Here is a 12872-nt window from a genome sequence, read left to right as displayed (position 1 = left end):
TCAGCAGCTGGAAAATGGAATTCAGACAGGAGAGTTTAAACAGTGGTAGGCTGCTAAATGGACAAATCAGATTTGTATCACTAGAATTGTAAACATTCTATCCCAGATCATTTTCCTAAAGCAGAGACTTTTCAGCCCTGATAGCATCTTTGTCCTACAGTGCGGAAATGTCTATTATTTTTTTGGAAACCATAGCATACATAGAAAATCATCCCAAGGCAGGACCCTGATGTAGAACTCAATCCCAATCCAATAATCAATTTGCACTTGGCCGAGAAAGAGGGACTAATCCAAAGTCAGCCAGACGGTTTCACACCTAGGGCTGGACTGGAATTCCCAGACTCCCAGTTTCTAGCCTGGAGGCCTTAAACCATCATACTCATTTATATAGAAACTAGCCAAGGAGTCACAGAAAAGTTAGGATAAATTTTGATAATAGATTTCAAAAAGATTTCCAAGGTCAGGAAATCCTGTGGTATTTTCCTGTAGCACATCTACCCCGTGTGCACATCTCGTAAAAGTTGTACATTTCATTTGTATCATGCACAGAGTGGGAAGAACTAACTTCATTAGCTGCAATATTGAGTTTGGGAGCCATCTAGTGGAAATTTAACCTCCATCCATGCATTACTTTCCTAATTGGTCTCGGCCCTTTTGAACATTGTACACTTTCCTAATGATAAGATCAGTTTCCTTATCTCAGCCTGGTAATGGGTTATCTTGTAGACAGTGGCTTTTAGGAATCCAATCCATCATCTATAAATAAATTGCTTGGTAATGGTCACACTTGGCTTAACTAAGTTTGTGAATCAAAATCTTCTATTTGAAGTGTGTGATTATAAAGTAAGGAAAGCTCCTTATCCAACCTCTTGCTCTATTTCCCCAATGGATAGTCAGTCAATTGGAAATTCATAAAGAGAACAATTTTAAAATAGTTATTTGAACCAAATTGAAATGGTACTTCTTGGCTTGCAAGGAAACAGAATAGCCTCTCTTATTCTATTTCATGGTAAATAGCTGTCATGTTTAATAATATGTACAGTACTTTTCGGAAGGGAGCATCCATAGGCAGCTTATTAAAGCAGCCATGTCTTTTTCATGGCTGTGTGGATTTTGAAAAAGCAACAGCCAATAACTACCGTATTTAAACTTAGCTATATTCCTAAGTACCGTATTAAGACGTGCACATTAGTTTTGGGGTACCAAAATAAGGGAAAAAAATCTGCCTACCAGGTACTCAACTGGCTGGCGTCCTTAAATCTGGTCAGCTTCAGCACATTATTTTTTCCCTGGTTAATGCTTAAAAAAACCTCCTTTTAAGAGAGTAACAATAAAAAATCCTGCAAGCAGGCATGAGTTAGAACTCGTTAGGGCTAGGAAAAAACCTTATTTGGAGAAGGTCACAATGAAAAAAAGCCTGCAAAGACTTAGGGCTAGAAAAAAAATCATCTTCAAAGAGCAACAATAAAAAAGTCTGCAAACCGGTAAGAGCTGGGAAGATTGTTAGCAGTTAGTTGGGGGGGGGGGAAGCTTTGAAACAGTTACATTTGGAGTATAAGATGCACCCAAATTTTCAGCCTGCTTTAGGGAGGGAAAAGGTGCATCTTATACTCCGAAAAATATGGTACCTCTTCCTATTGAATCCAAAATAGATAACGTCCTGAATACTTAATACAATGGTACCTCTACTTATAAACTTAATTCGTTCTGTGACCAGGTTCTTAAGTAGAAAAGTTTGTAAGAAGAAGCAATTTTTCCCCTAGGAATCAATGTAAAAGCAAATAATGCGTGTGATTGGGGAAGCCACAGGGAGGATAGAGGCCCTGTTTCCTCTCTGGAGATTCCTAGAGAGGCCCCACAGAGGCTTCTCCCCGCCTTTCCTGGCCCTGTTTCCTCCCAGGAGATTTCAAGAGAGGCCCCATGGAGGCTTCTCTCTGCCTTTTCCGGTTACAGTTTCAGAGGCTCGGGTTTGTAAGTGGAAAATGGTTCTTGAGAGGAGCCAAAAAAATCTTGAACACCCGGTTCTTATCTAGAAAAGTTTGTAAGTCTAGGCATTCTTAGATAGAAGTACCACTGTACAGGTTTAGCCGTGATAAGTTTCTTCATTTCTATGTACACATTTCTCCCCAGAGGGTGAAGGCAATGGCTGCTCCTCGTGAGATCACGCGGTGGGACAAAGAAACAGAGGCTGCTGCCACTTTCGGCCCACCTGGCCTGGCCAATGGAGAACTGATCAAGCCAAGTCATGTCATCGTGGAGACAACAATGTGAGCTCTCTCTATGAGAGGAGGACCCCTGCTTTAAAACTGCTGTTTACTAACCATAGAATCTTTCATAGGACCAGGTTTACAGAGCTTTATATTTGCACTAGGGTTATTTTTATTTCTCATAGAGAAAAAGTAAAATTTTTGTGTGTTTTGGTTTTTATTTTTTAATATTTTGTAAAGTAAATCACAGCAGATGGCTGTCCTGCTCTATTTAAAAACAGAGCTTTCATATCAAATTAGGCACACTGCAGGAATTTTATCTTCTGTTTTTCCACACAGCATATATAACTAACGTTTAGTCATACGGCTACTTTTACCATTTTTAAGTTGATTTTTCTTGCCAACAGGCGCAATCTTATGCATACTACCTTGCAAATATGCCTCAATGAACATAATGGGACTTTACTTCTGAGTAGACATATGTAGGATTGTGTTGATATGTATGCATACATGTGCACATATACAAGTTTTAGGTTTCTCTGGGTGTTGATGTGGTTGGGAACAGGGTAGTGCAAAATTTTATTATTCTGGACTTTTTTCAAACCCCCCCCTCAAAAAAAAAGCTCTGGCATTTTAGAAACTAGTTTTTAAAGGTATGGCACTATCTTCTTCTGGTAGAAACAGGAAGAATGAAAGGAAGAGTACATATTTTATGTTAAGTGAGTGAGCCATGTGGGAATATATGTGATAATTGGAAAATGCAATATTGTAGCTACAATTGTATGCCACCCAAAGTCATTTTTTGGGGGGAGGGTGAGATGGGTGGCCACGTAAATTTGATAAATAAATAAATATAAACTGGGGTTGGAACCAGGGCAATAATGTGAGCAGCTTGTGAACAGGCTCTAAGAAGGTGCCAGAAGAATCATTTTTATTGGAAAGGCATTTTAACTGATAATTCTTTGGGGGCAGAGTAGATGATTTCTTCCACCACTGGAGGAATTGATTCTACATTCAGTAACAAGGACAGTTTCTATGCAGACTTAAATATAGAGCACGGTTCAGTTTCTCATAGATTGAGAGATTATCTAAGAGTTGATGTAAAATACTGGTACGCCTGAATCTGTCACCTTTTGTTACCTCAGTTTTGGGAATATAAATTAGATAGTGTAATCATGTAACCAAACAATATAAAAACTAGCCCATTCTTGTAGTCTGCACCTGAGAAATAAGTCACTTGGACCTGGAGTTTGTTAGAACATTAAGTTAGTGTCAGAAAATGCACTATACAATGCTACATTTACAAAGATGCTGCAAACCATATTTAAAGTCACAAATTTGCCAAACTTTATCTTTGTTAGAGCGAAAAAAGGAATATTGGGCGTGTATCGTAGCAGCCAGCTAAGTTGCATAGCGTTGAAACCACCTGCAGAAAAAAGTCGACTAGAAACTATTGATGAATCTCCTGCAGCAAGTAAGCAATAAAAGAAGGCAGTTGAGAAAGAGTAGACTGATATTCACAGGCTTAAACTGTCACCATTTATATACATTGATCCAAGAAAATCCAAGGAGATCAAGTAAGCTATAAATTTATTTTAGACTAAACGAGGCATAAAATACTTGGTATGTTAAGTTCCTCACTTTTTCCAAAATGAGGATTTGCCTCTGGAAAACTAACCCCAAATCCTGCAAAGCTTATGTTTGTTTTCAATCTTTCATTGAGTAGTGGCTCAATCCTTTTTCATATGGGCATTGATCTTGGGGGGAAAAGATGCCCCCTTTAAGCTTTATATTGGTAGTAAACACAATTTGAGCAGGATTGTAAGCCAGAAATAGCAAAACCCCTTTCCTTTGTAATTTCTGATAACTTTGTCAATAAAGATACTGTAGTTGAAACTGGAACTTAGCCAGTATTTGAAAACATTCCTATATGCTTTAAGAAAGAAGTTAAGAATCAGTTTGTGTCTTATGCTCTCTATGGCCACTGCATATGCATTATGCACATGCTTGTTATGTTAGTTTTAAACTGTAAATAAAGGACCAAAACAGTTACTTCAGGTGTCTTGTTTAGCAAATATTTGTTTGTGGATGGAGTCTGTGATTTATTTTATTTGAGGGAACAGAGCTTGCAGTATATATGCACGTGGCCATGGACAGAATGCTTTGCTTTCTTGTTACCAAGAGCTGCAAGTAAACACTTCCAGAGTGCAAATCCTTTGGAAATGTTTATTTTCTTACTGTACTGAAAAATGGCCAGTAAAAAGGTTAGTTACAGAAGAAGCAAGGAAGCCAAGAGGAAGCTAGTGTTTGGCTTTATTTTCTTATCCTGCAAAACCAAAGATGGTATTGCAAACCCCATTGCATTCCAGATTGGACTGCAGCAGCAAGAAATTAGGATGAAGGCAAGTATTAACAGTTCGTTCTCACTTGACTTCCCTGGTGCATTTTACATGAAAGATATTCAAAGATAGTGCAATATTTTGCTAGTTTCAAGAACAGCCACTGAACCAAAAGCAGATATATCAACCAAGGGAATATCCTAAAGCACATAGCATGAGAAGATGCTTTTCAAGAACAAACCAGAGAATCAGTCCTACACCATAGATCTGCCAATAAGAAGAATAGCACGCAATCCATTTTAAAGGTTAAACTCTGCAATCAGAATCAGTTCCTTCCAACTAAAAAAAAGCAAACAGGTTTTCCAGCCATGACCTGAAGTCATGAAGCACTCTTACAAGGAAAAAAAAAAGGCTAATCATTTTTTTTATCACATAGGATTCAGCCCATCAATCTTCATTTTTTTGTTTCAAGGATCATATTTTCACATAGCAAAACTTGTGAATAATAGAATGTGTTATATCTGAATGTTAAGAATAGATTCTGCCAAATAAGGCCAATGGATGGGAGGGGGTAGGGCAGGGAAAAATATTAATCATTTTTATTTTCTACTTATTTATGACTGCAAAACGATTGATTTTTTTTTCTAATTCACTTTGTAGAATTGTGTGGCCTATTCTATCCATTCTTTGTAATGAAGAAGTTAAATATTCAGTATTGTGACTAACTTGTGAGTGAACTGGTTTGGATATGGGGTGGGTGGGGATATTCTTAATGTTTATTCAAATAAATCATTGTATTTCCCCCAAAAAAGGGGGTGGGGATTGGGAGGAGCATTAGAGTACAACAGTTCATTGTCATGGAAGTATGGCTTGTTTTCTAAATTGCTCTAGATGTGTATAAGGTTTTTTTTAAAAAAAAGGTTATAGCAGCATTAAATGGGCATTTGGACATACCTGTGTTTGTAACCAGCCATTTCAACCAAGGCAGGCTCTTTAGATGTCTGGAAATGTTTCCTTCTCTTAGTCCAATCTTTCAAGCTGTCAACATTTTCATAAGTAACTATAGCACTAAGGGAAAGTATGGTTAAATTATTGCATAACTTATTCATAATTTCACAGTATATTGTCTTTAGACATTTGTACTTTATAATAAAACTAAACCTGCTAGGCAGAATTAAGTATCAGCCCAACTGAAAACCTAGTGGAAATAAATTATTTCATCACTAACTGTTGAATGGCCATAGAGGAAGGAAGAGGAAGAACTGGAAAACAGGTGGTTTTTAATGCAGAAAAACTTAAAATTCTGGCAGGCTTCTTTAAAAAACAATTATTTTTTTTGCTTTTGTGTTTATGAACTCTTCCTGGATTTACACAAAAGTAAAGTACTAGGATAATAAGTGAAACCTGCTTCTGAGACAACAAGTAAATACTATTGTTATAAAAGGAAAGTTTGGAGAAACTAGAAACATATTGAAATTTATGACTGACAGGTCAGCTATCCTCAGTCATTTGATGTGAACTGGCTTAATCAATTAACAGATAAAACAGTGTCCATAGCTTACTTTAGCTAAGAGAGCCTAAGACCAGATTTTGTTTTAGTTAACACAGCCACCCCTACTCCACAAACGTTTTATATGCACAATTGCTACAGATGTAGGCCAAAAATAAACCAAAAGTGATTGTCTGCTGAAAAGCAATCCTAATCCCCTCAGAGGCACTAATTGAATGTTTATAACAATCAATTCAAAATTGAAACTCAACTTTTTTAAAAGGTTTTTTTTTAATGTACCCTGGAAAGCAAATCAGGAACTTCAGGAGCCCATTCAACACTCTTGATGAGATATCTAGTTGAGTCACCAATCTCTCTACTCCCCTAAATTTCCCCTGTACTCTAACCACAGAGAGAATTCAAAGTCTTGCATATAGTATTCAAAGTCTTGTACGTAGTATTAAGTAATCTTGATAAAGTTAAAGGACAGCTTTTGCAGGTAGTGGTCCAAAAGAGGATTTCACTCTTAATGCTAATCAATTGACAGGGAAAATTTAATTGTAGACAATCACATATAACGTTCTTACAGTTCCATCTTTGGCATTAGTATATTCCCTCTACCCATATCTAGTTCTGTATCCTGTTTAAAGGGAATAGTAGCCTGTCTAATCTGCATTTCATTTACGCTAAATTAAGCTAAAAATGCAATATGCATGCTCTTTTCGGGAAAGAAAAGAAGGCCATGCACTTTATGAATGTAATGTTCTTTGGAGACATATATTTCTATATGTGGAATTAGATCAGAAACCTAGCTTCACACAATTGGATCCAAATATTTGGAAGAGAATCAGTATTTTTCCACCAAAAAATGTGGCAAAAGGAAAACAATACGTTATCTAAAAACAATAGAAGTTGGCATTTGCAAATTTCAAAATACACACTCTGCAGGTTTGGCCAAAGAGAATACTTGTTCCAGAGATCTACAGGCTCATTCTAAACATTGCAAATAAGCCATACCATGTTCGGTGGAACTTCCTTTCTCGTGTTTAGGGCTTGAACCCTAATCTTGCAGTTTGTGGCTGGGCTCAGGGATCATACAGAAGATGTCTAACCCACAATTGCTGAGTCCTGGTCATTTCAGAAGCTGTGTGTACTAAAATAACTGTCTTTCTGAACATCCTGTTCTAGACTGCATAGTTAACAAGCTCCCTTGGGAGCGAGAACTAGATTGTATAGTTAACAAGCTGTCTTGGGAGTAGAAAGAGGACTAACAAGCTCCCAAATGGCCCACTAATGATTCGCAACAGGCGTTACACAGCAACAGGCAGACAGTGACACTGTAGCCAAATCACCTTGAGTGGCCGTGACATTTGCTAGGAATGGAGAGAGTGGGATTGTAAGTCATCAAATGGTAGCCTGAAATTGTTCACTAATTGTTCACTCCCTACCGGACCGCAACTTGTCAGTGCAGTACTCTGATAAATTCACTGTTGTAATAGAACGTTCTTGTGTCCTTACTGTAGTTGTGCTGTTGCAATCATGAAAGGAATGCCACTCCAGAGGTTTTATGGTTATAAAATAAAGCAGACATCTTTATTTCTACTGAAAATGTTGGTGTGCATTTTTAATTCTGTAAATCCACACTTATTACTAATGAGTAGCTATGTGGATTAAGAGGACACTATCCTCTTTTTAAAAATAATTTTTAGAATAATTTTTTTAAAAAGGCCTTTTAAAACTGTCATCATTGTTCCAGAAAGGAATATTTATATAGGAGTAAGAATTTGGCTTGTATTCAGCCCTGAAAATTAGGTGTTTTTTTGGTATATGTACACAGTAAATGTTTGTATTTTGCAGTTTTATCCGTTTTGCTTTTTAGATAAATGAAATGGGTATCGATATTTTAAAGTCATTTTGCTTTTCTAAGATGAGTTTGTAATCATTGCAAATAAACAATAAAACTCTTTCATGTATAAACTGAACAAATCATTCTTGTGGGCTTTTTTTCTCCCCAAACTTTAGTTTAATTTTTATTAAACTAATTTTATGTATTAAATTAGTTTATTATGTTGAGCTGTACCTGTCTGATTTATTACAGAGGATATAGCAAGATGGTAAGTTAATAAATAAATAGCCATTTTCTCTACCTCTTACCAGCACTTGAGAGGTCCAAGGTCAAAGTCATTCTTACATGGAATATTTTGACATTTTCTCAAAGGGAGATAAAAATTGTATTGGACAAGGTTAAGCACTCTCCTTCAAGATGGACAAAGGATGTTTGCTAGTATTTTATCAGTCTAGTCTAGTGATGAAGGCACCAAGCTAAAAACCAAGCGACTGTGAGTTCTAGTCCCACCGTACGCATGAAAGCCAGCTGGGTGACTCTGGGTCAGTCATTCTGTCGCAACCCAACTCCTTCACAAGGTGGTTGTTGTATGGGAAATAGAAGAATGATGACAGATGAAACTCACTGCCATGAATTGTTTGTGAAAAATAATAAAGTCAGGAAATGCATACATACATATATACATGCATACATACATGCATACATACACCCACCATCCCAGACACCCATGGTTACCAAGTAGACATTTTGAGCAAATACTCTTGAATGCTTAACCAAGCTTTTCCTGGTACAAAGCGGATCAAGTTGTGAACAGAAGAACCATAATAAGTAGACCAGCTTGGAGTCCTTCCACATGGATAAAAATTCATCCAGGAAGATGAAGGAGGCCATGGTATTATTAGGAAAGGGTAATTTCATTGTCTAATTCTCCAAGAGAAAGTCCTCTCCTGCCTTAATAGGTAGCACTTGACGGCTACTCTCTGAATAATGCCTTCCTTAAAAAGGCTCAAAGATGTTAGGCAAAGGACTGTACGTTAGAAGCATTAATTTTTAACATTAAATGGAAGTAAGAATTCAGTATACAAGTGTCTACTGTCAGCCTCACAGTTTCTATAAAATTAACACAATAGCAAATTTGAGTTCTGGTGATTTCATAAACGCATATCTGTAGTTATTTGTAAATGTAAAGTCATATAGCAAAGTAAGAATCATCACCATGATCAAGTTAGGCACAAGGCAGGCACAATTTTTCTAAAATGTCAATAGCATAATGTAGGACATGCCCAATACTGCCATCTTACAAATATTTCCTTATCAGTTAGACAATATATCTTACTTGTTTCATTTGATTATATTATAAATTCTTTGGCTCTCATAATGATCATAAGGCTAGAGCTACCTTTGTAGAAACAAATGTAAACCCTATAGATTGGTCATTATGATAAGTTTCTAAAGAAAACATACATTATAATTTATTTTGCTTTTATTTAATTTAAAAAAAATCTAAGGAATTGTAATACCATTTAAATACACAGATTTACAAATAGGTCCAAAACAGGACTAAAATATTCTTTGAATATTGTGCTTTCATAGATACATAAGAAAATTAGCATATAAAAATACTTTGTACAGGAATACACTCTAATATATGGATAAAAATACACATTTAATGCATTTCATTTTTATATCATTCAAAATGCATAGGAAGGGATACAAGGACCATTTTTTAAAGCCTTATTAAAAGTCTTCATTAAAAACCTAATTGAAGCCACAGGGAGCTTCTGCCATTATGAGAATATTGCATATAAAATCCCCATTTTCCACACATCCATCAATATTTTTGTTTGTTTCTTTTATGGCACATTATCTAGATTATGGCAGCAATGGTATTGCATACTTTGAGAAGAGAGGATGGCTACAGCTAGAGACAGCCCAATAAGACTCATGCACATCTTGATAAAATCACACAGAGAGAGCAATGCTGTGAAATAGCAAAAAAAAAAAAAAAAAAAGATATACAGTATATGCTCACAGCTTGGGCTGGGTTCAGACCAGAAACCACCTTGGATCAGTGGACTCATCTAATGTGTGTTTCCAATCTTGACAAAAACATGGTATCTCGCTATGAATCAAAAGAGTAAAAACTGATATAAAAATTAAAAATATTAGAAAGGAAGAAAGGAGCCAGTTATCCCATTCAATGGACTAAATTCCCAAGCAGAGGTCAACTTAAATAATCACAATAAAGAGGGGTTCCATAACCCACTAGTGGGCTGGCCAGGGAGAAACCACAAATCCTGGCATTTTTCCCTTTTAAAATGAAGAAATCATGGCTTCTTTTGAAATTGTTAACTGTAGGCAGATAATTGAAAGAATGTGAATATCACACACGGCAGCGCTACAAGAGGCTTTGACTCAGGAGGCTGATGCAAAGTCCTGGTTTACAAAGGCTTCATGCTTACAAGTCATATAAGAAAAAGGGTAATTGTAGAAGAATACAGAGATGCTGCTATTGATAGGTTACAACAAAGTGTCAAGCATCATTGTGGGATTAAACAAATGTACACATTGCACTGGTGCAATCCACAGAGGATGTACTTGGAGGTACAATATCAATCTAGAGACACTGTCTCATGCTACGGAGTAACTGAGTTTCCTTCCACTACTACCATCACACAGATCGTTAAGGGGAAGAAGATGTTGATGCAAGTGACTTATGTTCAGCTGCCCTCTCATAACTGTACAGAGAGGACATCTGGGAACAATTTCAGGCTTCTGTTTGTGCTCAAACAAATATCTGGTCCAAGAGGCTTCCTGTTCCCTGTGCAATGCTATGCAATAAGTGCTTTCAATAAATGGTGGATGGAGAGTAAGAAACTCAGTATATATATATAAAAAAAGCTGGACAATGTTTTAAAGGTGAAAACATATTTCTGCTACCACCCAAATAATAAATTAGGAAGGATTTTGAAGGTGAAAAGTATTCCTGGTATCTCCCAAAGAATAAATTATGGGGAAGGTATTTGTCAGAGCTTCATCTTTTTGATAAACAGGTTGCCTTTGAAATTAAATCCAAAAGTAGAATGTGCACTTAGTGTCAAAGGGACGCCTGATAGTGATCTGTGAGAATGTGCAGGGGAACCGGAGAAGGGGGGGCTCAAGAAGTGTAGGGATGTCTTTCACACAAAAAGGGGGAATCCATTTTAAGATTCACTTGATTAAACAAAACAAACAGAAACAGCACCGTGTATCCAAGTCCTTGAAAACTGGGAGAGCTTGTGCTCCATTACCCATGCAGTGGAAACACTCATAGGATGAGTAAGGATGTTCTCTTGTGGGTGAATTACTCTGGGTGTTGCTGTTTAGCAACTGGCTCCATCCCTGACTAGTTCACTCCATCACGGCTTGAACCTTCAAAGCCAAGCTGTGTCAGCTTCAAAATGTGATTGGTTGGGGGGGGGGGGGAGGAAACATCTCTTCACAGCAACTGACATTACGCAGATTAAGCATAAATACGAGTGCAAAAGAAAACAAATGAACGACAATCGAAACCAAAAACCCTCACACACCACACAACAGACACCCATTAAATCCTTTGCTCAACAGAACCTTGAGAAGAGCAGACCACCAAACCTAGCCTTCGTTCAGAGTGTCTGTGCGCTTGTCTTCACCTCCCCTCCAACTGACTGCTGGTCTGGAAAGATGCTTGGCTCCTGTAGGCAAGTATTGGCAATGAAAGCCAGGGGGTTTCGACTGATTACAAGGTCCAACTTATTCCCTGCGTCCGATATCAGAGGAACAGCCAGAGAGCAATCAAAGTCCCTTGTACGGATGCAATTCACCTGAAAGAATGGAAAAGCTATGGTGAGAGAAGAGGAAAAAGAAGGAAGCTATGGAGAGATGGGGACAAAATGAAGCACCTGCTTCCTTTGCAAAATTAACCTTGCGGGAAGCCAAGGTAGCCTGTCGCGTACAGGTGGTCTTCAATTTATTAACACAATTGGGACAGGAGTTTCCATTGCTAAGCAAGGTGGTTGTGAAGCAAGTTGCATTCAATTTTATATCCTGGTTGTTGTTGTTTTTGCCACAGTCATTAAACAAATCATTGTGATTGTTAAGTTAATGAAATGGTTGTTAAAAAATCTGGCTTCCCCCATTGTCAGAAATCATCTGGGAAGGTCACAAATGGTGACTCTGTGACCTGGGACATTGTAACTGTTGTATATATGTTGGCTGCTGTTAAGATGTGTGCATAGCAACTCTTGAGTTATCAAGGACATGCACATAGAAACGGGATGTTGCAGTACATATGAGTAATTAAATGAGTAATTATCCCATCACACAGAGAGATATGTTAAAGTGCATATATTAGTGTTTACTTTTAAGAAATAGCACAGTCCAAATAAACAGTCCAGGTTATACATGTTCAAATCAGTCAGTCTCTAGAAGTACAATAACCTTCTTACCAGTTTGCCTTTGTCATATATATTCGACAAAGTGATTACAGCTTACAAACACATCAGAATATCAGATAGAATAACAGAACATAACACAGAGATCACTATCAATTCAAAGAGTCAATCAGAATGAAACAACAAAGAGAATAAGCCTTTATCTCTAGCTCCCTCTTATGGCCACTTGCATCACTACATCCGGAAATTTTCTTATGTTCCATTTTGATTCCTGAACTGCTGTTTGATTGTAAAGCATAAACAAAAGAGAGAAGAGTCTTGGGAAACTGAAAACCAGACTACCATCAGCAAGAAGCAGGTTTGGGCCTAGATTCAGCAGCAACAGTGGAGATACTATGGATACAGTGATGGGCCATCAGTTGCTGGCATCCACGGTGTGCTCTGCGCATGCCTGCTCACACGAGATTTGGCTGCTGAGCATGCTCGGCAACCGAAATCCTGCACAAGCATCCTCCTGCGAGTGAGTTTTTGACAATCTTTGCTGCTTTTTTGCCTGAATCTCGCTTGTGCAAGAACGCT

The 12872-nt window shown here is 37.5% G+C and overlaps 2 protein-coding genes across 15 annotated transcripts in view; one reads left to right on the top strand and one right to left on the bottom strand.

Moving 5' to 3' along the window:
• Window positions 1-8021, top strand: part of SLC6A6 (solute carrier family 6 member 6) — a 337516-nt gene extending 329495 nt beyond the window's left edge. For 9 of the 10 annotated variants that reach the window (XM_070738334.1, XM_070738332.1, XM_070738336.1 and 6 more), the window contains one exon: window positions 2131-8021. In XM_070738334.1, coding sequence (XP_070594435.1) covers window positions 2131-2271 — 141 coding nt within the window. In that variant the 3' untranslated portion in view covers window positions 2272-8021. The remainder of the gene's footprint in view (window positions 1-2130) is intronic. The other variant, XM_070738340.1, reaches the window with a different exon arrangement.
• Window positions 8022-9352: 1331 nt separating this feature from the next.
• Window positions 9353-12872, bottom strand: part of GRIP2 (glutamate receptor interacting protein 2) — a 626179-nt gene continuing 622659 nt past the window's right edge. For all 5 annotated transcript variants that reach the window (XM_070738325.1, XM_070738326.1, XM_070738327.1 and 2 more), the window contains exon 24: window positions 9353-11723. In XM_070738325.1, the coding sequence (XP_070594426.1) occupies window positions 11526-11723 (198 nt within the window). In that variant the 3' untranslated portion in view covers window positions 9353-11525. The remainder of the gene's footprint in view (window positions 11724-12872) is intronic.

The sequence above is a fragment of the Erythrolamprus reginae genome, chromosome 2, assembly GCF_031021105.1.
Source record: "Erythrolamprus reginae isolate rEryReg1 chromosome 2, rEryReg1.hap1, whole genome shotgun sequence".
Taxonomy (NCBI): Eukaryota; Metazoa; Chordata; class Lepidosauria; order Squamata; family Dipsadidae; genus Erythrolamprus; species Erythrolamprus reginae.
Note: the sequence above shows the minus strand (reverse complement) of the source record. Positions and strands in the feature narration are given on the sequence as shown.